Source organism: Myxocyprinus asiaticus, chromosome 33 (assembly GCF_019703515.2).
Source record: "Myxocyprinus asiaticus isolate MX2 ecotype Aquarium Trade chromosome 33, UBuf_Myxa_2, whole genome shotgun sequence".
Taxonomy (NCBI): Eukaryota; Metazoa; Chordata; class Actinopteri; order Cypriniformes; family Catostomidae; genus Myxocyprinus; species Myxocyprinus asiaticus.
The window spans coordinates 2,539,010-2,566,753 of record NC_059376.1 but is presented as its reverse complement, the minus strand read 5'-3'; the positions used below and the strand labels follow the sequence as shown (position 1 = coordinate 2,566,753).

The 27,744-nt window shown below is 41.0% G+C and overlaps 1 protein-coding gene, 1 long non-coding RNA gene and 1 other non-coding gene across 5 annotated transcripts in view; 2 read left to right on the top strand and 1 right to left on the bottom strand.

The window, feature by feature from the left end:
* Positions 1-63: 63 nt before the first annotated feature.
* On the bottom strand, positions 64-27,264 carry LOC127424036 (uncharacterized). Its single transcript, XR_007894409.1, has 3 exons — positions 27,137-27,264; positions 8,566-8,811; positions 64-8,469 (listed from the first exon to the last, which is right to left on the bottom strand). It is a non-coding gene; the product is annotated as an uncharacterized LOC127424036 (long non-coding RNA).
* LOC127424771 (U5 spliceosomal RNA) lies at positions 4,833-4,945 on the top strand. The gene has a single exon (XR_007894519.1). It is a non-coding gene; the product is annotated as a U5 spliceosomal RNA (small nuclear RNA).
* Positions 26,781-27,744, top strand: part of LOC127424030 (periphilin-1-like) — a 50,738-nt gene continuing 49,774 nt past the window's right edge. Inside the window, exon 1 of one of the 3 annotated variants that reach the window (XM_051668812.1) lies at positions 26,781-27,493. In XM_051668812.1, coding sequence (XP_051524772.1) covers positions 27,464-27,493 — 30 coding nt within the window. In that variant the 5' untranslated portion in view covers positions 26,781-27,463. The remainder of the gene's footprint in view (positions 27,494-27,744) is intronic. The other 2 variants (XM_051668813.1, XM_051668811.1) reach the window with 2 other exon arrangements.

Genomic DNA, 27,744 nt, shown 5'->3' with positions numbered 1-27,744 from the left:
CCCTTAATAAATCCCGTCAGTTCACACACACACACACACACACCCCCACCAGTAAAAGAGTGTGTACGCACAGTCAAGAGTGTCCGGACGGTGCGCACATATTTACGCTAAGTTTATTTTTATAAATCACGATGTGTGCGTGGAAAATTGCGTACGCACATTTCAATGCCAATTTTGTACGTACGCAACGTTTATACACTAGGCCCCTGTATCGGGATTTATAAAAACTAAACTTGCCGTAAATATGTGCGCACCGTACGCATTTTTCTACTGGTGTGTGTGAATTGGCGACACCAGCTGGACAAATAATGAACTGAACAGACTGATTATAAACTGATTTTCATTTAATTCACGTTTAGAATAAAAAAAAAAGTTAAGTAGTTAAGCACTTGAAACAGAAGTAATCGTTAAGCCAATAGAAGACTATATTATTTGTATGTAACCAATTAAAAAGGCATTCCAATATAAGATGTAAAAGGGAAATATGGGTTTGGGATGTGCTGCGTTTGGAGAACTTTCCCGTGTCACCATAGAGAAGGAACATACAGTAACTAAAAATGACAGCGAAGATTTCTTAGTTTGAGATATTGTCTGTTCTATTACAATCATGTACTGAGATAAGTACAGCATTTGGATAAAGATGATCTATAATGCGATGCGCACTTGACTCTGACTGACGTGAAATGGCTCAGTAAAACGGACAGTAGCTATAAGACAGGCACTGCTGGCCACATTCAGTAGTCGAACAGATCATTGGAGAGACATGTCTCATCAGAAACAGTATTGTACAGCTGTAAACAGGTACAGCAATGCATAGAAAATGCTGCCTGCTCCACTTCATCCTGACCCTCATCGCAATGAAACCCCCGTTCTAGTCTAATAAAAACATTGTTCATTTATATATATATATATAATACCAGTCAAATATAAAATCTTAGTAGTCCGTTGATATCAGACAATGCTGCACAAAGAATTTTAATAATTTTCATTTTATTTCCAGTACTAAATATTTAACTCCTCAATAAAAACACACTTAAAACGATTTAAAAGGTTTTCTGAGAAGCAAAATTGCTTAGGTTAGATTTATGTCTGCAAAGATTTTACCAAGGGATATTCAAGATATATTCTTTGAAACAAGTTAATATCTTAATAAATAATGTTTCTCCATGGTGCAGCATCTAACCTTTGGGCACATGTGATATTTACAGTCTTATCTCTTATAATACAGATTTTCGTACCGTTAAACGCAGTAATCACGTGTCTGGATGGTGAAATGCATATGGTAATTGTATGCAGATAGGATATGCATAGTAAAAACAGGTGTTGGTTATTTTTGGGAGGAGACGGGGTGGGGAATGAATCACGTTCATGTAAGCGCAGTCTTCCTCTAGCTGGGATTTATTAAGAGAACAATGCGCAGGTTCTGGCGTATGTACGGTTTTATAAATCCGAATTTTTTTGTGCGTACGCAAAATCTGCCTTTTGTGCTTACGCACACTTTAAGGATGAAATCTACGCAAAGTTTTAGACATGAAGACCCAGGTGTTTACCGACGCCAGTTTTGAATCAGAACTAAAAATATGAATCACTCTTTTGAGTCGGTTCTTTACAGTGAATTGGTCACACGTGTTAGCAAAACATCCTGAATCACTCCGACGTACTGAATTGTTTGGAGTGGTTTAACTTGACAACACGTTAACAGAATACTTTAAAACACAGAGAATAAAGGTAACGCAGATTGCAGTGGATGATTATCTACAATCAATGGAAACAAACCTGCAAATGCGTCCTATCGTTTGCCAGTGATGAAGAATGTCTCTCTGAAGTTCAACACGTGTGCAGCTTGTGAACGACTACTGCAGGTACCTAAAAATCACCATGACATTACTGTGATTTTTTTGGACATGTACCATGGTATTCTTTGAAGTACTTTGATGCACCCTGTAAATACAGAATGGTACATAAATATGGTAATTGAATATAAAGAACCATTGTATTGCCACCTGATACCATCAGATATCGGATTGTTATTGCCAAGATGTGCCCAGGAATTTTTCTGATCAGAAGCTTCAGGTACATACAGAAATAAAACAACTGGAATTGTACTATATACAGTTGAAGTCAGAAGTTTACATACTCCCTGAAACTGGCAACATTCTTTGAAGGAGAGGAGGAGCAGAACATATCACCTTTCGAGCAAGGTCAAACTGGGAACCAGAGGACCGTCCGGTGCCGCAGATTGCATGGAACATTATCAAGTAGTAGAGGATGTCCAGAGGAGGCGCTGTGGAGGGTTCCCAAAGGATCACGGCTACACCTCAAATGTTTTTCTTCATTGTTTGTAGGTCGTTGTCTTCTTCTTTTGGCTGATCCCGTTAGGGGTCACCACGACAGACCATCTGTGATCCGCATATTTGACTTGGCACAGGTTTTATGGCGGATGCCCTTACTGATGCAACCCCCAGTGACTGGGGGACCCTCACTCACACCTACAGGGCAATTTAGAGTTTCCAGTTCACTTAACCTGCATGTTTTTGGACTTTTGGGGGAAGCTGGATAACCCAGCGGAAACCCACAAGAACACAGGGAGAACATGCAAACTCCACACAGAAAGGCCCAGTTGAGCTGGGACTCAAACAGTGCTAACCACTGAGCCTCCATGCCACTCCCTCTTCATTGTTAGTGGTATTTTATTTTAATTAAACATTTGTGAGTTTTGGGTGGACTAAGTTTGTTGGAGAACAGAGGACTTTTAAACTTGAGCTTCCCATAGGACTCACAAGCAGGACAGCACCTTACAGTAAAAACCCAACACATTCATGTCTTTCAAGTTTGCCCTGAGGACATCTGCTGGTCACCGGCTTGTAAATGCAATGAGCAAGATGAAAAGCAGCTACCACAACACAATGCATTGCAAATTATTTACTGCTCTGTATTTGCCATATATATATATATATATATATTTATATATATATTATTATTATTTATTTATTTTTATGTTTTTCATTGTAATCTACAAGATCTGAATCTTTGCTGAATATGTAGACCTTCATATACAGAAAGGTTGTGAAATGAAGCACAGTTTTTGTTATCTGAAGTTGGGAACTCACCCAAGCTGTGGGGTTTTCCTGTTTCACAACTTCAAATCTTTGTTATGCAGCATGAAAGCAAGATTTTCCGAGCATTAAAAGGATCACTGTTCTAGTACAAGATGGATACATTCAGGAGTGTATTCTAGCGCATATGCAAGTATACGCCGTATGCCAATCCATTTTTCTAAGGATTTTGCATACGCTCACCTAAAATGTGTGATTTTAGGTATCAAAGGCCGTCAGAACAACGAGCTGGCCTTGGCCTGCAACTTTTTAAATTGATCAGTTTGTAGATTGATTTCAAATGAATTTTTTACTTTCAAAAGTATACAGAAATCCTCCCTTCAAGGGCACGGAGGGGCGATTTATCGATATTCTCTAGTGATGTATCAGATCATTTCAATGTACTGTATGTTTCTTTGTGGGAAAACATTTCACAGTGAAAGACAGAGAACAAGCACATTATGGTACACAAATAAAACAACAGTTAACTTATAATAACGTGAATATTACTTACACTGCTTGATACATTATTATGCATTAGTTTAGTACTAAAAGTTACAGCCTAGTCTCATGAACATTACGTGAGCATGGCAAAATTTTTTGTGCCAGACTAAATTTACGTGCCTTATTACACATTTGGCTGCCGTTTCCTTGTGAACTGTCCAGCAGAGGGTGCCAAAAGCGAGTGAAATGATGTCATAATCAGACAAGGTTTTTAAGATGAATATTAGATGGAGGTTTTAATGAGTAAAACATACCTCCATAACCTAAAACTTTAGCCTTAACCTAACCAATAGTGATCTTAAATCAAATGAGAGGTAAACACAAAACATATATTTTGGCTGGGCTCAAACCATGTCCTCTTAGTCCAATGTCTGACACTCTATCAGGTGAGCTTCTGCAGAAGCTAATCACATTGGAATAAGTGTGTAACTGCAGGTGAGTCTTTAATTCAAGCATTAAAATGTGTTGTTTTTTAAAAGATGCGTAACAGTGAAAGTGAAATGATATAATAACATAGCAGTGTGTGAGTAATAGTGCAAAAAATAAGTGTTTATAGTGTCATAATCAGCCATTGTAGTCCTGATTTGTGTGAAAGTGAATAAAACGCACAGTTCTTGTGGCGCCTGTAATATTCATTTCACCAGGCAAACTGCTGTGAAATGTAGAATTCATCAGTTTGTAAGTCAGTTTGCAAAAATGCAGTTATAGTAACGTTCATTCTATGAGACTAGGTGGCAAAATTATTAAGTGTTTCCCATGTTACTAGTAATAACAAGAACATACATGTAACATAACATCAACTTAAATGAATATGCTAATTTTCACATAAGACTCTTAAACTCTGTGAGTCCTAAACACTGGTTGGGGGGCTTGATAAATTCACTGTATGCCCACCTCTTTAGTCCCCACTACACCACTGGATGCATTGGACTAAAACACTGGGCATGAGTTTAAGAAAGGGACCCCTAAATTATTATTTAGTACATAATGTCTTGTCTTAAGCAATTGTGAATTCAAAATCCCTAACCTAAATCTAATCTGACAAACTATTATCTTCAGGGATTTCCCTTCAAATTAGGATTGTAGTTATTTCATGTTGAAGGTAAATTTTAAGAGTTTTGCTCCATCCAATTGTAATAGTTCACAGATTAAAATAAAGCTGGGAGGAGCCTGAACCTGAGGTTATCCTTCTTGAGGTTTATGGTGTAGTAGAGAAAGAGTTATCAAGGGTACAGCTCAAGTATGTTTTCATTACCCATAAATCTTTCACCTTTTACAAAAGATATCCGTGGAGAGGATCTGTTCTGAGTTTTCTCTGTTTTTGAAGCAGAGCTCCAGAAGTTTGTTAAATTGAAGCAAAGTACCTATGAAAATAGCTTCCAAGTCAAAAACTTCACAATGACAGCAAGGTTTAGCTAGCCTAAAAGGGGGCATTTTTTGAATGCAAAATGGCTAAGATGGAATCCAGACACGTTTCATGCTAAGTCCATCCTAAATTCCTAAGTAGAAACATTCATTTTACCCCCACTCCCCACAGTCAAACACCCATGCTCCTAGTATCAGCAGCTCACTCATTGCTTCTCGGCATTGCGGACATGTCCGAAAGGGACAGTTCTCAGTTCAGTGTACTGTTAACTTGAGAAATGTTGCAACGGGATTATTCAGTCCGATTTGCGAACTAGTCCGAGCAGTTAATTGCAAAGAATAATTAGCAAAAGTAGACATCCCTAGTTTAGGATCATATTACTCTGGGTTATCGGCTCATTTCAGGTCGCAGTGTCAGGCACGTCCGAGAGACAGGTTCATTGATTGTGGATCAGTGCTGACTCAAGACACAAACTGTTCCAAACCAATTCAGTCTGATTTGGTGAAGTTTTCTGAAACGAACCGACTTAAAAGGACAATTTGTTCACGAACCGAACATCACTATTCATTGTGATCAAAGCTGGACAGCTTTTTATCTCTAACAATGATTTATGGGGTTTGGAGAACTCTGTTGACAGAAGAGCTGCACAAATATGTTAAAAAATAAAACCATACTTTTAAAAATGTGCTTTCACAACAACAGCATTCGTTGAGGTTAAGGACAGCAACAAATTCGAATTGATGCAGCTTTTATATTACAATATACTCTGATTTGGTAGTCTAACCAATAAGCATAGCAGGGCGTTGGATTAATATATATATTCAAATGTTCAAATTGGCCTACACTAAATGTTTGTGTATCATCCTCTTTCCAGCATGCACTGGGGCAAGAATAATATGGTTGCATTGTTTGACCATTTGCACAGTTTTATTCACGTTGTTGTCAGGGACAATTATTTTTTTTCTTTCTGAGCAGAAACTATTTTTTCTTTCCGGTTTCAGCGTTCCGCAGCCTTCTTTCCAAATGGTGACCAATTAGAACAAAAAATAAAAGGACGCTTAATAAAACTTTTTTTAAATGGCAGTAACCTGTGCTGAGACTGGGTGATAAAGTCAGCAGAGTATACTTTGAAAGGCAATGTGCCCGACCGGGCAAGATCCGATCCGCAATGGGCAAAAACAAAATATACCCGGGCCTTTATAATGGCAAAAGTACATTATAGAATTAAGCACTCAGATCAAAAGTAATCCTGATCCAACTGATTTTAGGCAATAAAGGCATTAAAATATAAGCTGTAAAAAGGAAAAATTGGTAATGGATGCGCTGCTTTTAAAGACTTTCCCTGTGGCATCACACAGAGAATATATACTTTTAATGACGGCAAGGATTTCTTGGCTCTTCATGATATTTCCAAAAGACCATCCGCTTGGAATTGTGTTCTATTGCAGAAATCATGTCTTGCGGTAAAAGACAGCATTCGAAAAAAGATAAATCTATAATGTAAATTTGATTCTCACCGACGTGTAATGGCCTGGTAACAGACAGAATAATGACAGACACTGCTGGACACATTCAGTAGTCAAACAGGCCTGTAATGATGCTGGCACTGGCAATGCCAATGAAGACGATGATGAAGTGTAGAACCCAAGTGCAGTTTTATTAACAAAAGGGAGATCCAAAAACCATAACTTCAAAACGTGAACAAAACAAACATAAACATAAACATGAATGACTTGACTAAGCTTGACATAACTTGGCTAAACTATGAAACAAAACATGGACCGCTATCCACCAACAAAGTTACATACACAAACATGGAGGGAAACATGAAATCACATGACCATGGGACCACATGACATGAAACAGGAACTAGATTTTCAAAATAAAAGACATGAAAAACATGAACCAACAGAATAAACATAACAAGGCCTTTGCAACGATAGTAGCTGGCTGTCTGGATAGTTCTTATCAGAAACACGGTATTGTAAAGCCGCACACAGGTGCAGCAAATGTGCTGCATGCCCAAATTTTACCAGTAATCCTGACGCAAAATGCAATGATAACCCTGTCTGGGGTATAATGAAAAACATTATGAATATACAAAGTACAATTGCTGTTTGGCTGTGTTGTGGTATAATAAGTCACATATAAAACAAAAGATCAGCTTATGTTGCATGTTTTATTTTTTATTAAAAAAAAAACTCTGATCCAATGACGTCAGATAGTGTTTACACTACAAAAACACTTTTAATAAAGGAATATTCCGGGTTCAATACAAGTTAAGCTCAATCAACAGCATTTGTGGCATAATATTGATTACTGCAAAAATGAATTTTGACATCCCTTTTTTCTTTAAAAAAAAGCAAAAATCTGTGTTACAGTAAGACACTTACAATGGAAGTCAATGGGAACAATCCGTAAACGTTAAAATACTCACTGTTTCAAAAGTATAGACACAAGACAAACAATATGTGTGTTAACATGATTTTACTGTGATAAAATCACTTACTAACCGCATCTGTGTAAAGTTATAGACAATTTTACAACTACGTTACCTGCTTTAATGCTTTAAACTCTAAAACGGCTGTAAAATGACCATTTAAACAACTTTACAGCTGAAATAGTACATGAGTTTTAACAGAAGAATTAATGTAAGTGCTTTTATAAAATTAAGCTTCACATTTCTGCATTTAAACCCTCAAAAATTGACCCCATTGACTTCCATTGTAAGTGTCTCTCTGGAAGACAGATTTGTTCACACATTCCTTTAATCACTAAATTTGTTTGCTTTCAGAAAAAAAAAAAAAAAAAAACTAGCTTAAAAAAATATGTAAGGATCCACAAAAACTTTATTTATTTATTTTTTTACTACAAGGAAGCAAAATTGCATAAGTTAGGTTTATACCTAATACAAAAATAATTGACACAAAGAATATATGATATCTTAAACACTTTGTTCAAAGATATGATAAACCCTTTGGTTTCATGAAAAAATGATCAAAACAAATTTAACCGGTTATTAAAGGAATATTCTGGGTTCAATACAAGTTAAACTCAATCAGCAGCATTTGTGGCATAATGCTGATTACCACAAAAATACATTTCGACTCGTCCCTCCTTTTCTTAAAAAAAAAAAGCAAAAATCTGTTGTAAAAGACCTCTGTTCTGTCGGGAAAGGAGGAAGCTGGGACCCAGCTGAATAGTGTCAACAAAGTTTTCATGATACAAATGAACTTCAACATAACATAAAAAGACACACAAACATAACTCCTTGTGTATGTCTCTCTCTCTCTCACTGGCGTCTCCGGCTCCCCTTTATCTCTCTCCCCCTGATAAGGTGACTCAGCGCCGGCCGTGCACCCTCCACGTCACACCATTCACGTCCACCGCCAGATTCAGGCCAGGGCGCCATCCGGATTGGCTTACTCTCCCCCATCTCTGGAGGGGAGACGCTGCCCTTCCGGCCATTCAGCCACCCGATGGGCCATCTCGCCTCCTGGGAACCTGAGAAGAGATGAGGGGAGGGAGAAGGGAGAGAGAAAGAGTGAGCGAGAGAGACAGACAGAGTGATAGAGGAGAGAGAGAGAAAAACTGGCTCACTGGTTCCGAACATGCCGTCCACTGGTCCTCAGCCATTCTGCCCCCTGGCGGCCAGCAGTGCTTCCTCTGTGACCCGGCAGACGGCAACGGGTCCTCTGTCCCCTGGCGGCTGGCAACGGCTCCTCAGCTTCCTGGCGCATGACAGTGGCGAGTTCTCCCGGACAGTGTGCTCTTCCTCCTTCCCGGGTTTTGGCACCAAATGTAAAAGACCTCTGTTTGATCTGGAAGGAGGAAGCTGGGACCTGGCTGAGCAGTCAACATAAAGTTTTCATGATACAAATAACTTTAACATAACATAAAAGACACACACAAACATAACTCGTATGTGTGCATCTCTCTTTCTCACTGGCGTCTCCGGCTCCCCTTTATCTCTCTCTCCTGCTGATTAGGTGACCCAGCGCCGGCTGTGCACCCTCACGGCCTGGCCATGCCCTCCTCCTCGTCACACCTGTGTTCCAGTGAGGCACTTACAATGGAAGTCAATGGGGCCAATTTTTGGAGGGTTTAAAGGCAGAAATGTGAAGATTATAATTTTATAAATGGGACTTTAAAAAAGTCAGACTGGGATTTCTAAATCGCCTTAAATGACCGTAATTAGCATGTTTTCACACTGAAGAGCTCTCTGTAGTCAGTTTAATTAATTATCCTCCAGTCAAACCTATATCAGTTTAATTATAACCAGCTTTGCTTTGCTTGTCTCCCTCAATCTCAGCGCCCGCTGCATGTGTGATAGAGCAAGCGCACTCTTATTCAAGTGACCGCGAGAAAAAGGCACTTTTTGATGAAGACACGTTGTGTCGATGTAGTGACACTAGGGGTCGCTCGAGAGCCCCGAACACCTCTATTCTTTTGAGAAAAGGCCAATGAGAATTGGTGAGTGGAATTTGCATGCCACTCCCCCGGACATACGGGTATAAAAGGAGAATGAATGCCCACTCTCATTCAGGTTTTGTGCTGAGGAGCAAAGACAAGGTCCGGCCATTTCAGTGGCTAGTACAGCGTTGTGGCAAGAGGGACACAACGTCTCGTTCCCTCCATCAGGGAATGGAGGTTACGACATTAACCAAGACGTTCCCCTTCTGTCACTCACTCGACGTTGTGTCGATGTAGTGACACTAGGGTTCCCTATAGAAAAACACCACAACATGTGAACCGTGTTACGTGAACTGCTGATGCAGGTGCAAGCAAGCTGCTGCGTGCGTAATAGCAGGTTCATCAGTCTGCACGTAACCTCCCCCAACGCCTCAAAAAGATGTCATGTAGTTCCCCACATCCCTGAGGGGGGGAAACGACATAACTAGCATGGGAGCAGGCCACGCCAGCTGCGGCCTTTTCTCTCTATGTTTTCTCTCCACAGAGTATTATATCCGGCTGGGGCCATCTAATGCGATTATACGCATCGGGGAAGGTGTTCTTTTCCATTCCTATTCTTTCAGGGGGAAAAGACCCCGTGGAGACCACATCCTGCCCAAAGGGGAGGTCAACATGGAAGGGGCACAGTGGTAGGTCCTGCCTCGAAGGGGATGAGCTCTACAAACATGGCGGCCGGGGGCAGAGAGGGCCCTGCCCAAGGGAGACGCGGTCTACCGACAGGGAGCTAGGGAGGAAGGACATCCAGGATCCACGACTTTGTGAACTCGACTGGGGGTAAAAGCGCATGCTTTCGCCTCAGGGAAAGAAAAAGGCGCTATACGCAAGCAATACACCTGGCCAATTTTTCCATATTACCAAACTCTACCTGTTCGTACCTGACAAAACACAGGACGAAACCAGCTCAACCCGGATATTGTAAAATCTTTGCAAAGGTATTGGGTGTAGCCCAGCCCACTGCTTTGCAGATATCTGCTAGAGAGGTGCCATGGGCCAGTGCCCACGAGGATGCCACACTCCTAGTAGAGTGTGCTCGTATTCCCAAAGGGGTGGGCACGGCCTGGGCCTGGTATGCCAGAGCGATGGCATCCATGATCCAGGGGGCAAGCCTCTGTTTGGAGACAGCGTTCCCTTTCCGCTGTCTGCTGAAGCAGACAAAGAGCTGCTCAGAGTGTCTAAAGCTCTGCGTGCGATCCAAGTAGGTGTGCAAAGCATGCACCGGACACAGCAACGACAGGGTTGGGTCTGCCTCCTCCCAGGGCAGCACTTGCAGGCTCACCGCCTGATCCCTGAAGGGAGTCGTGGGAACCTTGGGCACATAGCCCGGCCGGGGTCTCAGGATCACGTGAGAATCTGCCGGACCGAACTCCAGGCAAGTGTCGCTGACAGAAAATGCTAGCAGGTCCCCAACACTCTTGATGGAGGTGAGCTCAGGAGGGCCGTCTTCAAGGAGAGGGCTTTCAACTTGACTGACTCTAGTGGCTCAAGGGGGCTCCACAAAGGCCCAGGAGGACTGCGGAGAGATCCCATGAGGGGAAGAGGCATGGCCTGGAAGGATTCAGCCTCCGGGCGCCTATGAGGAACCTGATGATTAAGTCGTGCTTCCCTAGGGACTTACCGTCCACTGCGTCGTGGTGGGCCACTATAGCGGCTACATATACCTTCAAGGTGGAGGGGGACAGCCGCCCCTCCAGCCTCTCCTGCAGGAAGGAAAGCACTGACCCGACTACGCATCTCTGGGGGTCTCTGGCTTGGGAAGAACACCAATTCGCAAACAAGAGCCACTTCAGGACATAAAGCTGCCTCTTAGAGGGAACTCTGGCCTGAGTGATCGTGTTTACCACTGCTGGTGGTAGGCCACTTAGGTCCTTCCTCAGGGGAATTTGCCAGGGAGGTGCTGTCGCGAGAAGCATGAGGTCTGAGAACCAAGTCTGGGTGGGCCAATATGGGTCCACGAGGGTGACTCGTTCCTCATCCTCCCTGACCTTGCACAGGGTCTGTGCAAGTAGGCTCACTGGGGGAACGCATATTTGCGCAGCGGCTGCATGCCCGTTGCACACGGCGCCCCAGCCCAACTTGGAGGCGTCTGTGGTGACCACGACGCGTCTGGACACATGCTGTAGGGGAACTCCTGCCCGCAAAAACACGAGGTCTGTCCAAGGGCTGAATAAGTGGAGGCAGAGCGGTGTGATAGCTACGCGATGTGTGCTGCGGCACCATGCCCATCTCGGGACTCGAGTCTGAAGCCAGTGCTGAAGCGAGGAAGCCATATGCCACAGGAGCCTCTGAAAGTGTTTCAGTTGAACCACTGTCCTCCGCCTGAATGACTTCAGGCAGTTCAGCACCGACTGCGCGCGCTCGCTTGTGAGGCGTGCTATCATTTAGACCGAGTCTAACTCCATGCCGAGAAAAGAGATGCTCTGAACTGGGGAGAGCTTGCTCTTTTCCCAGTTGACCCGAAGCCCTAGACGGCTGAGGTGCCTGAGCACCAGGTCCCTGTGCACGCACAGCAACTCTCGAGAGTGTGCTAGAATCAGCCAGTCATCGAGGTAGTTGAGTATGCAGACGCCCACTTCCCTTAACGGGGAAAGAGCTGCCTCTGCGACTTTCATGAAGACGCGAGGGGACAGGGAGAGGCCGAAGGGGAGGACCTTGTACTGATATGCCCGGCCGTCGAAAGCAAACTGTAGGAAGGGTCTGTGTCGAGGTAAAACCGAGACGTGAATGTACGCATCCTTCAGGTCTACCACCACGAACCAATCTTGATGCCGGACATACATCAAAATGTGTTTCTGTGTTAGCATATTGAACGGGAGTCTGTGTAAGGCCCGTTCAGAACTTGCAGTTCCAAGATTGGCCGCAACCCACCGCCTTTCTTTGGTATGATGAAGTAAGGGCTGTAGAACCCTTCCCCAATTTCAGCTGGAGGGACAGGCTCTATCGCGCCCTTGCGAAGAAGGGTCGCGATCTCCACACGCAGGGTTGTGGCGTTCTCGCCCTGCACTGAAGTGAAGTGGACGCTGCTGAACCTGGGACACGTCTGACGTATGTGGAGGTGGGGCCTCGTGGCAGGGAGGAGCAGGTGACGCCATGTCGAGGAGCGTTGCTTCGTCCCGAGGTGGCTGCGCTGAGGGGGACCTCGAAGCACTTACCTTGCTCTGTGTATCCAGCATAGGGCAGGTTAGCGACTGAGGAGGAGGAACTCTCGGGTCGTCCTCGAGACTCGTCACAACCGGTTGGCCATAGGCATGGCGCAGCTGGGCATGCGAAAACGAGGGGACCGCGTTCGTGGGGCCCTGGCTGCGAGTGCTCGGTGTCTGGTCGCCGTGACAACGGCAGTCGTGAACACCAATTATGTGACCCAAGGAGTGAGGAAACCACTCTTTTTTTGACAATTTGGGTACTGCAGCCCGTTCGGGGTGCGGCGAACAAAAAAGAGAAGAAAACAAAAGATTTACCTCCCGGCCCTCCACCGGGGGATGGAGTGGTCTGGATACCAGCTCTGTAGCGGACGTCTCCCTTCCTGGGTCGTCTGTCTCTGGGGCGCTTAGGAGCCTTCCGGGTCCTTGTGCCGGGCCGTGAGACAGGGGTGTCAGCTTCCTGCGGGTGGCTCTACGCTGGGGCTGAGAGCTTGGCTCGGGCGGAGCTGCCCGGGCTTTTTCCGCCGCAGGGGGACGCCCTCAGCGAACAGACAGGGTGAGGGATCTTGAGCCGCGTCAGGCAAGATGTGCAGGATGGCCTCCGTCTGCTTCTTCACCGCCGAGAACTGCTGGGTGAAGTCCTCAATGGTGTCACCGAAAAGTCCAATCTGGGAGATGGGCATGTTGAGAAAGCGTGCTTTGTCGGCGTCCTTCATCTCAACCAGATTCAGCCACAGGTGGTGCTCCTGGACCACCAAGGTGGACATCGCCAGCACAAGGGCTCGTGCCGTGACCTTCATCGCACGGAGGGCGAGGTCGGTCACCATGCGCAGCTCCTGCAGCACATCGGGATCAGGACTACCCACGTGCAGTTCTTTTGGTGCCTTGGCCTGGTGTACCTGCAGGAGGGCCATGGCATGCAAGGCAGAGGTGGCCTGTCCAGTGGCACTATAGGCTTTGGTTGCCAGAGACGACGTAGTCCTACAGGCTCTGGAGGGGAGCGCCGGACGATCCCGCGAAGTGGCGGCATTTTGCGGGCACAGGTGCATCGCAACCGCCTTATCCACCTGAGGGACCTCCGTGTACCCGTGGACTGCCCCGCCGTCGAGGGTAGTGAGAGTGGACAAACCCGGAAGTCTGTTCCGGGCAGCAAAAGGTGCCCTCCATGACCTCGTCAGTTTGTCGTGCACCCCCGGGAAGAAAGGAACCGGGGGGGGGGTGGCTGTGAGCAGCGCCCCAAACCCAGGAACCAATCATCAAGCCGCGAGCGCTCAGGGGAGGGTGGAGGATTCCAGTCCAACCCGATACTCGCAGCGGCCCGGGCAAGCATGGCGGTCAGCTCTGCGTCAGCCTCAGCCAGTCAAGTCCTCAGCATCCGACATCACCAGTGTGCTCTCTGATGCAGCGATCGAAGACTCATCCTGCTCGCAGGCCCCGAAAGAGACGTCAAGCTGGCCATGAGGCAAGCTGGTCTCATTTCGGAACCGGACGGGAGCAAACGAGCATGCTGGGGAACGGGAGGTCCGCGGGGAATTACCCGGCAAGACCGCGCCCATTGAACTACCCAAATCGCTCTAATAGAGAAAATATACTCTTTAGCAGGAATATACACTCTTTTAGCGCTGACGAAGCGCCCAGGGACGAAATCTGCACTCGTCGTGCAGGAGAGAAAGCCACTGGAAATGCATCATATATACAACAGCATACGCTTCTTAAGAGGTGAATGGAACAGCAGTAGTATTCAGCTCGCTGATAGTACAACCGCTCGGCTCTGAATAAAAAATCTGAATGAGAGTGGGCATTCCTTCTCCTTTTATACCCGTATGTCCGGGGGAGTGGCATGCAGATTCCACTCGCCAATTCTCATTGGCCTTTTCTCAAAAGAATAGAGGTGTTCGGGGCTCTCAAGAGCGACTCCTAGTGTCACTACATCGACTTAACATTGAGTGAGTGACAGAAGGGGAACCAGTAACTCTGAACAAACTCTTCAGTGTTTACAATAAATAAGTCTGAAAATGTCTGTTTGTATCTTAGCTCAGTTTCATTGAACTTGTTTACATCAGCTGATCTGTTCGCCGATGAAGTTTGTTAGAGCTGGGTAGTGTTTAATATGCATGATTTTTTAAATATAGATATATACATATATTTAAATCAATAAATAAATACATGTGTAGGACATCTGCGTTGTACATGCAGATATAAAATCGGTGATTGAGGGTTTCAGGTCATCACGATTGGAAATAAACTGCACTTGGGTTTCTCACTTCATCGTCTTCATCTGCCTGTCATTGCCTGCTGAGCTTCGTTACACTTCACTGATTTGGCGTCATGAGCAATCCAGTTCTATATTACATATCAGTGGTTAACACACATATTGTTTACATCTTGTGTCTATACTTTTGAAACAGTGAGTATTTTAACGTTTACAGATTGAGCCCATTGACTTCCATTGTAAGTGTCTCACTGGAACACAGATTTGTGCTTTTTTAAAAAGAAAAGGAGGGACGAGTCGAAATAAATTTTTGTGGAAGTCAACATATGCCACAAATGCTGTCGATTGAGCTTAACTTGTATTGAACCAGGAACATTCCTTTAACAAGTTACCAGCATTCAAAGATGAAGTTTTTACTCTGGAACAATTTAAAGGGACTTTAAAAAAAAAAAAAATAATTCTAAGAGGAATATAATTTTGCTCTTGTTACAGCTATGATGCGAGATCCTATTTCGTCCTCTATTTACCAGAAGTGAGAGGTGCAACACAGAAAATTTATTTTTCGACTCATGAAGAACAGCTTCGTTTCAAGCACTGACAACAATGCATCTGCATGTATCTCAACAGTAAAACAGTTTATTTATGGTTGCTGGGATCTCGAGTATCACAGTATTATTACCCACAGATTCTACACCCTCATCAAAAGTGCTCAAGTTCGACAGAAACGCAGAAAATTTGCCATCGGAAAGACTTTGTGGCTTTGTGTGACATTATTTTGTATATACCCATAATCCCTTGCACTTTAATTGTTTACTTATGTTTCCTTGGTCAAAGGGAACATATGGGGAAATTATTAAGAATTCATAGAGGTTTTAGCTCAATGTAGTATTATTTCTGTTGTTTTGTTGCAAACAGTTGTTTGGTGTGATGTCATCATTAAGGTGATCTGTGTCCCCTTTGGTCAAGCTGGACCCCGTTAACTCTATTTCAATTCACCATGTGCACATGCAACAGAAGTTAAGGTGCATTACAATGGAAAATTACATTTATTGAATGATTGACCTAGAACATAGTCTTCTTTATTTGTGCTGTGTTATATCATGATCTAAATTTGAGTTAAACTTAAATTATTAAGTAGAAACAACAATATTTAAAAAAGCAAATCTGAGTAGTCTTCTTGCATCTAGTAACCTTAACTTAAATAGTAAAGTTCATTCCATATGACCAACAAGTTAAGTAAACTTAATTACGCAAGTTTGGAGACGCCATTACTTACAGTAATTTAACTGAGGGAACGAGTTTACTCAATCAATACAATACAACCTACTGTATATTTTATATATACTTTATATACTATTTTTATTGTTTGTGTATTCTATATTATGTGTATTGTATACTGTACATTGTATATTATTATTTGTATATTGTGTTGTGTGTAATTATGTGTATATTAGATATGTAAATTGTGCTGTGTTAATCTGATGTTTATTGTAAACGAATGTTTTTAGCTTTAGCTCGTAGTTCTATTCCTTTTTTTGTTTACATGGATGTTGCACTAAATAAACAATTACCCCTGCAGTTCATTTTCAAGCATTGTCAGCAGTGAGTGCCCTGCAGTGTGGCATGTTCTATTCCATCAAAAGCTATTTTAAACAGCATTTTTTCTAATACTTGCAAAATTACATGCAGTTTTTATGACCTGACCTCATGGTTTATTTGTACTTTAATAATTCATTTCACTTACTGCAGGACTATTTAAGTTTATACTGTATATGATATACAAAAAATGGACCCACTTTATATTAGGTGGCCTTAACTACTATGTATTTAATCATTTGACACAATGTATTTATTATGTACATACACTACCGGTCAAAAGTTTTGAAACACTTGACTGAAATGTTTCTCATGATCTTAAAAATCTTTTGATCTGAAGGTGTATGCTGAAATGTTTGAAATTAGTTTTGTAGACAAAAATATAATTGTGCCACCATATTAATTTATTTAATTATAAAACTAAAATGTAATAATAATAATAATAAAAAAAAAAAAGTTTTTGAAATTGATGACTTGGACTAAATAATAAAGAAAAGCAGCCAATAAGTGCCCAACATAGATGGGAACTCCTTCAATACTGTTTAAAAAGCATCCCAGGGTGATACCTCAAGAAGTTGATGAGAAAATGTCAAGAGTACATGTCTGCAAATTCTAGGCAAAGGGTGACTACTTTGAAGATGCTAAAATATAACACAGTTTTGATTTGTTTGGGATTTTGTTTAGTCACAACATAATTCTCATAGATCCATTTATGTTATTCCATAGTTTTGATGACTTTTCTTTTATTCTAAAATGTGAAAAAAATTATAATAAAGAATGAGTGTTTCAAAACTTTTGACCGGTAGTGTACATGTTGTTGCATTGTAATTACATTTAAGGTACTTGCATTTAATGACATTTGTAGTTACACTGTTAACCTTACCCCTAACTCAACCCTTACCCCAAAACCTAACTCTAACCCCTAATCCTAATCCTTAACCTACTCATACCTCAACCTCAGTAGCAGCAAATTTGTGAATTATGCAGAACAGCATGTAAATACATAGTCTTTTATGTATTAATGTTAGTACATAGTAGTTAAGGCCACCTATTATAAAGTGTGACCCAAAAAACAAATAAAAATGATTGTATTTAAATGATATACAGTAAAAGATTATTTCTATATAAATTATTGCTCTAATCTAAACTTTAAGTTCATCCAAGAATTCTTCAAGTGTTTGGCATGTACTTTTCATTGAAGCTGCTAGTTTAGGACCAGTGTGGGGTTTGATGTACTTGTCCACTTGTTGTTGTGCATCTGGACTGTCCACTTCCCTCTCTGTCCTGTTAGATACAGTTTGATTTCTTTCTTTTTTTTTTTTTGACAGGAGTGCATGGAATAGCCTTTATCTCTTTCTCAAAAAAATGAAAAGAAAAATAAACTGATCAATTTCAGGACAAATGTTTTTTGGCCTTTTTTTAAAACAAACTTTGACATGCAAGTGTACTCAATACAACAGCAACTAGAAAAAGACACTGTAGGATTAGGTGGGATTAGGTGGGTTTGGATTAGGGGACACTTGTGTACGATTTGCAATGCATGCCATGTCCCATGGCTGTTAAGGCTCATTCCACCAGTAGCATGGCCTCCTCCCAGGCATGGGCAATGGGTGTGTCCTTAGAGGACTCACTGCATTTTGAATGGAGGGGGTTGCGGGTGTTGGATTCATAAAAACAATGGTACTCTTTAGTTCTGACTAAAAACTTTAAATGCAATAAAAGCCAACAATTTTATCATTTTTGGTTTTAAAAGATGTTTTTTTTTTTTTTTTTTTTTTTACACAGTACAAAAGAAACACTGTGTCTGCATTGCTAGCAATTCACCTGTTTCAGTCATCTTTTCTTTCTTTTTATGCTGTCTAAAAGAAAAGATGAATACAATTTGAATTTCTTTTCATCACTTATGTATCTATAAAATGACATAACTGTGTCAGCATGGCTAGCAAAAAGAAAATACACAAAATTATTTACTGCCCTCAAGTTGTCCCTCAACCCCCCATATCTGATTATTGGAGGGGACTTGTCCCCCTCAATGTATATTGTGGTTATGGCCCTGCCCTATTGGCTTGTAGGCATTGCTTTGTGCATGCAAATCAGTAGCACTGCGTTATGGTATTGGATTCCCATAGCGTCAACAACTGACAAAGTACAAAGTGATTGGCTTGAAAGGGAATGTCATGGTTATATGTAACCTTGGTTACCTGAAAGGAGGGAGTTTAAGTTAGAGTCTGAGTCTGAGTACGCTTGTGGCAATATTGATTTCTCGCTGTTAAGAAACCAAGAGATGCGCTTTTCTTTCTTCAGTTGAAAAATCTTGATGATATGGCACTGTGCTCCGATTTATATGCCCGCAATGATGCACGCATCGGGGCGGAGCGCCAAGCGGCATCTGCCAATGAGATTAGCATGATTCTCAAAGTGTTCAGTGATTGTCACTCCTGTGAGGAGCTCCTATAGCGTCAGCTACTGATGCAGTGCCGAAGTGACCGACTTGAAATGGAACCGATGATTTAGCACTTATTTTTGATGTTTAACATGCAGCTCTTTGGACAACAGGAAATGACATTAGGCCCACAGCAGTATGTAATATTATAAAGTCTTTATTCTGTTTACCTATTTAAACTGTAATCAGGTGAAATTAAACATTATAAATACCACAACTTATACTGGTGATGTAAAACTTATTTTGTTCTATTGCAGATGTACTTGCCATCTAAAAGTGAGTAACAGCATCTGTCACCGCTATATACATTTGTGCTCAAAAGTCTGCATACCCTGGCAGAAATTGTGAAATTTTGGCATTGATTTTGAAAATATGACTGATCATGCAAATAAACTGTCTTTTATTTAAGGATAGTGATCATATGAAGCGATTTATCATCACATAGTTGTTTGGCTCCTTTTTAAATCATAATGATAACAGAAATCACCCAAATGGCCCTGATCAAAAGTTTACATAACCTTGAATGTTTGGCCTTGTTACAGACACACAAGGTGACACACACAGGTTTAAATGGCAATTAAAGGTTAATTTCCCACACCTGTGGCTTTTTAAATTGCAATTAGTGTCTGTGTATAAATAGTCAATGAGTTTGTTAGCTCTCACGTGGATGCACTGAGCAGGCTAGATACTGAGCCATGGGGAGCAGAAAAGAACTGTCAAAAGACCTGCGTAACAAGGTAATGGAAATTTATAAAGATGGAAAAGGATATAAAAAGATATCCAAAGCCTTGAAAACATCAGTCAGTACTGTTCAATCACTTATTAAGAAGTGGAAAATTCAGGGATCTCTTGATACCAAGCCAAGGTCAGGTAGACCAAGAAAGATTTCAGCCACAACTGCCAGAAGAATTGTTCGGGATGCAAAGAAAAACCCACAGGTAACCTCAGGAGAAATACAGGCTGCTCTGGAAAAAGACGGTGTGGTTGTTTCAAGGAGCACAATATGATGATATTACTGCACCAACGCCACAAAAAAGCCCGGTTACAATATGCCCGACAACTCCTTGTCACGCCTCACAGCTTCTGGCACACTGTAATTTGGAGCGATGAGACCAAAATAGAGCTTTATGGTCACAACCATAAGTGCTATGTTTGGAGAGGGGTCAACAAGGCCTATAGTGAAAAGAATACCATCCCCACTGTGAAGCATGGTGGTGGCTCACTGATGTTTTGGGGATGTGTGAGCTCTAAAGGCACAGGGAATCTTGTGAAAATTGATGGCAAGATGAATGCAGCATGTTATCAGAAAATACTGGCAGACAATTTGCATTCTTCTGCATGAAAGCTGCGCATGGGACGCTCTTGGACTTTCCAGCATGACAATGACTATAAGCACAAGGCCAAGTTGACCCACCAGTGGTTACAGCAGAAAAAGGTGAAGGTTCTGGAATGGCCATCACAGTCTCCTGACCTTAATATCATCGAGCCACTCTGGGGAGATCTCAAACGTGCGGTTCATGCAAGATGACCAAAGACTTTGCATGACCTGGAGGCATTTTGCCAAGACGAATGGGCAGCTATACAACCTGCAAGAATTTGTGGCCTCATAGACAACTATTACAAAAGACTGCATGCTGTCATTGATGATAAAGGGGGCAATACAAAGTATTAAGAAGTAAGGGTATGCAGACTTTTGAACAGGGGTCATTTCATTTTCTTAGTTGTTGCCATGTTTTGTTTTATGATTGTGACATTCTGTTATAACCTACAGTTGAATATGAATCCCATAAGAAATAAAAGAAATGTGTTTTGCCTGCTCACTCATGTTTTCTTTAAAAATGGTACATATATTACCAATTCTCCAAGGGTATGCAAACTTTTGAGCACAACTGTGTGTGTGTGTGTGTGTGTGTGTATATATATATATATATATATATATATATATATATATATATATATATATATATATATATATTATATACACCGATCAGCTACAACATTAAAACCACCTGCCTAATATTGTGTAGGTCCCCCTCGTGCCACCAAAACAGTGCCAACCCGTATCTCAGAATAGCATTCTGAGATGATATACTACTCAATTGTCCAGAGTGGTTATCTGAGTTACCATAGACTTTGACAGTTCGAACCAGTCTGGCCATTCTCTGCTGACCTCTCTCATCAACAAGGCATTTCCACAGAACTGCCCCTCACTGGATGTTTTTTGTTTTCTGCACCATTCTGAGTAAATTCTAGAGACTGTTGTATGTGAAAATCCCAGAAGATCAGCAGTTACACAAATACTCAAACCAGCCTGTCTGCAAGGTTGGGGAGTAACTGAATACATGTAACGGGATTACGTATTTAAAATACAAAATATAAGTAACTGTATTCCGCTACAGTTACAGTTTAAATCATTGGTAATTAGAATACAGTTACATTCGAAAAGTATTTTGATTACTGAAGAAATTATTTTGCATTTTATTGTCATCTGTTTCATTTAATATTTAGTCCTTTCAGATGGAAAACATTTATACATATAAATGATGCGATCCACAGTGCATTTGAACAGCGGCGAAACACTTTCTTATGATGTGTCACATTCATACGAGCAGAAAAGTAAGTTTGAAGTAAGTTTGGAGCAGAAGAAATAGAAATAAACCTTGTGTAAATTGTCAGCTTTACGCTAAGCTAAAATGCTATTTCTAGCCATTTTACATGCACGTTACCAGACACAATCATATTTTTCTATCAAGAAAATTCACGTTGGATCATAATTTCTTTTTTCTAGTAAGACCTTTGATATTAGGGCAAAAATCGTATTCTTGATAATAAATTTTGTATTGTTTTCCTGTAAAAATATCTAAAAATCCTTAAAACGATCAATTTGATTTATCTTGTTTTAAAAACAACACTGCATAAGATATTTAGGTTTTTCAGAGAATGTATTTTTAACGTGTATTTTGTGTATTTTGAGTTTTTATAGTCAAAAGAAGTAAAAAAATCTACCCGTGCTGAAGAAGTAATACAAAGTATTTAGTTACTGACCTTGAGTAATCTAACGAAATACATTACAAATTACATTTTACAGCATGTATTCTGTAATCTGTAGTGAAATACATTTCAAAAGTAACCCTCCCAACCCTGCCTGTCTGGCACCAATATTAGGCAGGTGGTTTTAATGTTGTGGGTGATCAGTGTGTGTGTGTATATATATATATATATATATATATATATATATATATATATATATATATATATATATATATATATATATATATATATATATATATATGTATGTATATATGCGGAAGAGTCTTTCACTGTTGAAACCGCAATCTCCTCCGCCATTTTGAACAGTATGTCCTCTCCAATTTGGAAACTCCGGTAAGAGGTAAGTACCTTGAGTTTGTGTAATTAATCAGTCTGTTGTGTCTCTCAGCTGTGATGAGCCTTAATGCTGAAGTTGTTAGTTTAAAGCCATTTAAAGCTATTTCCTAGCTTTAGTAGTGTAGTATTAATACAAGCGATCACGGAGTGCTGTTGAATGTAATCACTGACTGATGAGGACTCAATTCACATCACCAAATGGCTCATATTACATACAAAAATGGTCTTTTACCACCACCTGCTGGCTAAAATATGTAATGTCCCAAAAATAAATGTAAAGAGACAGATAGCTCTTAACACATCTGCACTGCTCTTACACTTTAGTTTAGAATGGCACGAACACAAGTGGAGTGATACACACAGTGAAGCGTCTGAGTGATGATGTTCTGAGATATCAGTACTCATGGAATGTCTCTTGTCCAATCAGATTCGAGGACCGGAACGAACTGTTGTGTCATATATATATATATATATATATATAGTACAGATTTTGCTCTTATGGAAAGAAATTGGTACTTTTATTCACCAAAGTGGCATTCAACTGATCACAATGTATTGTCAGGACATTAATAATGTGAAAAATTACAATTACAATTTGAAAAATAATTTGTGATCAATTGAATGCCACTTTGGTGAATTAAAGTACCAATTTCCTTCCAAAACAGCAAAATCTATATATTATTCCAAACTTTTGGCTGCCGGTGTGTGTATATATACACTATATTGCCAAAAGTATTCGCTCACCCATCCAAATAATTGAATTCAGGTGTTCCAATCACTTCCATGGCCACAGGTGTATAAAATGAAGCACCTAGGCATGCAGACTGCTTCTACAAACATTTGTGAAAGAATGGGCCGCTCTCAGGAGCTCAGTGAATTCCAACGTGGTACTGTGATAGGATGCCATCTGTGCAACAAGTCCAGTCGTGAAATTTCCTCGCTACTAAATATTCCACAGTCAACTGTCAGTGGTATTATAACAAAGTGGAAGCGATTGGGAATGACAGCAACTCAGCCACAAAGTGGAAGGCCACGTAAAATGACAGAGTGGGGTCAGCGGATGCTGAGGCGCATAGTGCGCAGAGGTCGCCAACTTTCTGCAGTCAATCGCTGCAGACCTCCAAAGTTCATGTGGCATTCAGATTAGCTCAAGAACAGTGCGTAGAGAGCTTCATGGAATGGGTTTTCATGGCCGAGCAGCTGTATCCAAGCCATACATCACCAAGTGCAATACAAAGCGTCGGATGCAGTGGTGTAAAGCACGCCGCCACTGGACTCTAGAGCAGTGGAGACACGTTCCCTGGAGTGACGAATCACGCTTCTCCATCTGGCAATCTGATGGACGAGTCTGGATTTGGCGGTTGCCAGGAGAACGGTACTTGTCTGACTGCATTGTGCCAACTGTGAAGTTTGGTGGAGGGGGGATTATGGTGTGGGGTTGTTTTTCAGGAGCTGGGCTTGGCCCTTTAGTTCCAGTGAAAGACACTCTGAATGCTTCAGCATACCAAGAGATTTTGGACAATTCCATGCTCCCAACTTTGTGGAAACAGTTTGGGGATGGCCCCTTCCTGTTCCAACATGACTGCGCACCAGTGCACAAAGCAAGGTCCATAAAGACATGGATGAGCGAGTTTGGTGTGGAAGAACTTGACTGGCCTGCACAGAGTCCTGACCTCAACCCGATAGAGCACCTTTGGGATGAATTAGAGCGAAGACTGCGAGCCAGGCCTTCTCGTCCAACATCAGTGTCTGACCTCACAAATGCACTTCTGGAAGAATGGTCAAACATTCCCATAAACACACTCCTAAACCTTGTGGAAAGCCTTCCCAGAAGAGTTGAAGCTGTTATAGCTGCAAAGGGTGGGCTGACGTCATATTAAACCCTATGGATTAAGAATGGGATGTCACTTAAGTTCATATGCGTCTAAAGGCAGATGAGCGAATACTTTTGGCAATATAGTGTATATATATATATATATATATATATATATATATATATATATTCACACACAACAGTTAGTTCCAGTCCTCGAATCTGATTGGACGAGAGACGTTCCATGAGCACTGATGGTCTCACACCATCAGCACTCGGACGCTTCACTGTGTGTATCACTCCGCTTGTGTTTGTGCTGTTCTAAACTAAAGTGTAAGAGCAGTGCAGATGTGTTAAGAGCTACTGTATGTCTCTTTTTACATGTATTTTCTTTTTTTTACATTACATATGTTAGCCAGCAGGTAGTGGCAAAAGATCATTTTTGTGTGTAATATGAGCCAGTTAGGTGAGGTGAAGTGACTCCGCATGTGTTTACATACAACAGTGCTCCATGATTGCTCGTATTACTACTACGCTACTAAAACTAGGAAATAGCTTTAAACGACTTTAAACGAACAACTTCAGCATTAAGGCTCATCACAGCTGAGAGACACAACAGACTGATTAATTACAGAACTCAAGGCACCGCAATCTTCTCCGCCATTTTAAACAGCACATCCTCTCCTGTGTGGAAACTCCAGTAAGAGGTCTACCCGTGCTGAAGTACGTCTCTTACTGGAGTTTCCACACTGGAGAGGATGTGCTGTTTAAAATGGCGGAGAAGATTGCGGTTTCTAGAGTGAAAGACTCTTGCGCACCGGCTACTGCAAAATAGAGAGAAATACCTCCGCATGGATGGCTACTTTTCCACTGAGAATGCTGATCTTCAGAAAGCTGACAGCATCTCTGCTAGGGAGTAGCAACAGGTGATCACACGCTCTGTCTCTCTCTCTCTCTTTTTCTCTCTCTCTCTCTCTCTCTCTCACACACACACACTTACACATCCATCCTTGTTTATCCAGTAACTTGTTAGAAACAGCATAAGCCGTGATACTATTTCTGAAGTGGCATTTTTGAATTACTAACGTAGGCTTGGATGCATTATTTGGTTTGAACCAGCAACGGCAGATTCTGATCCGTCGCGTAAGAAAGTAGTTCCATGCATAAATGCGTTTTTATGACCGTACTCAGTTTTTCCTAATTTGTTTACATTTACTTGTTCATTGAACTGTTGTATATAAGCAATATCACACTTGCAATCGTGCTATATGGCCCTAAATCAGCACTGCTGTGATTACCTACGGCCTCGTGCCTGTGGCCGAATCTGATGTAGGGCCATATCGCACTCTTGCTAGTGTGATATTGCTTAAATATATATTTAAGCAATATCACACTAGCAAGAGTGCGATATGGCCCTACATCAGATTCGGCCACAAAAAAAAAAAAAAAAAAAAAAAAAAAAAAAAAAAAATATATATATATATATATTTATTTATTTTTTTTTCAATTATTATTTATTTATTTATTTTTTTTCAGTGCTCCACTCTTCCAAATTTTGCCATCTAACTTCCTGTTTGTATTGAAGCTACTGAGTGTGGGAGCACAGAAAGTATTTTTCACCAAGAGTTGATGGTGTGAGTCTACAGCATCCTTTACTAGGTGAAAATGCTCGTGAGGTGTTTTTTTCTGTCTCTGTAAATGTTCGTTACCGACACCTGTGGATGTAAATTGGACCTGACAGATCACATTCAGACTATGACACACTGCACTTTTTCATAAAACAAGCATTTAATTGTTATACATGTAATTCTGCTTAATTTTTAGGTTACAACTCATTAATAATTTGGTTTCAAATGTGTAGTTGATATGAAATTTCAAACAGGACAGTTCGTATTATTTTACATGCAATTTCATTACATAAAGGAAATTGCATGTACTTTTTAAAATTAATTTGTCACCACACTTTTTTAAGAGGCTTAAATGTGATTAAAATAGTTCTAAATGCAATATAAAATAAAACGTACACTTATGTGTGTGTGTGTGTGTGTGTGTGTGTGTGAATCAGTGTTGGGTAAGTTACTCTAAAAAAGTAATTAATTACTAACTACTAATTACATCATCTGCAGTGTAATTAGATTACTGTACTAATTACTCTGTCTGAAAAGTAATTGCATTGCTTATTAGTAATTACTTTCTAAAACCCTTATCAACCTCGACCAGATGAAAAATACAAGGATAGATATGAAACTGTTCTTTTAATTCTTTCAAACAGATCATATAAAATCAAATAAATTATTCATGAACTGGCCAAAGAATTTAAGGGGGCAGCATTAAATCAGAACACATATATTTTAACATTAGACTTTATGTTTCGATTTTAAATGTACTATTATTTTATATAGAATCGTTCTATAGTCTATACAGTGTTTAACACAATTACATCAGAAGTAACTGTAATTACTGAAAAATTAAGAGTAATCCCTTACTTTACTTTTTTCAATGAAAAAGTAATTTAATTACAGCAATTAATTACTTACTAATGCATTACACCCAACACTGGTGTAAATATATAGTTACACCACTGGTTTAACACTAAAAGTTCTACTCACCTCAAGTATAACACAATGTGTGAATGACACGAGAAGATGGTCAGAGGTGTCATACAGAGATATTTTTAATGATTTTGTGTTGTCTCTTGGAGTTTCATGAGCACAGAGACACATCAGTATGTCCACAGCGTGAAGATAGGATCTTTATTCATGAATGAAGTACTCTTGTTTTAAAATCTCCCCGCTCTGCTTTTCATTGTTATGACATCCCATGAACACTTTAAAATACTCATGATAACTTTTGACAACTCTATAACCTGTATAACCTGTATAACCTGTGCTGTTGGAGAAGATGCTCCGTTTGACCGATGCCAGGTGGATCTGACGACCCATCTCATCTACAAGTGACGCGACGCACATGTTATTTCCGCGTTTGCAAGATAGAGTATCCTTTAGAAACGGAGCGTTTCGTGTCGCTTGCATGTTGACAGAGTGAAAGAGAAAATAAGAGTAAAAACTCAGGTTTTAAAGGAAAAGATTAAAGGATTTTTTGACACTAACTTCCATCCGATGACAAGTGGAGTTGTGATGCTGAAAGGAGGATATCTATATCACGATCATCCGCATGCAGACTGTCATACAAATCCCTGAAGATCCGGGAGATATTTGGAAACAGATGGGAATGCACTGGAAGAGTGATGAACAGCCAGACTTCAGAACTCACTTATGACAGCAGCGAGAGAAAAAAATAGAAAGTGAAAGTGAAAACAAAATTGTAAACCTATGGTGCTTGCCTGCAAATGCTCGCGGAGCTGGTGTTCATCTAAAGAAAACACAATAAATACACAATAATCGATCGACTGATTCAGCGCGAGACCTTCAGACGGGATGGACACGCGCACAGATGGGGGTAAAACGGTATGAATGATTCACTATGCACCTGAACTACAACACTTATTGGCAATATATTATTATTATTATTATTTAAGACAAAGTATAAGCTCTCAGAATTTATTTGTGAATTATCTGCTCTTTTGGTTCTGAATGACAATTCTCAAACTGAAAATGAAAGGGTTACTGCCTCAATGAGTTATTTAAAATCTACAATACGCATAAAATCAAGCTGCGCAATATCAAATGTTAGTCAGTAAACCCTTATTGAATTGTTT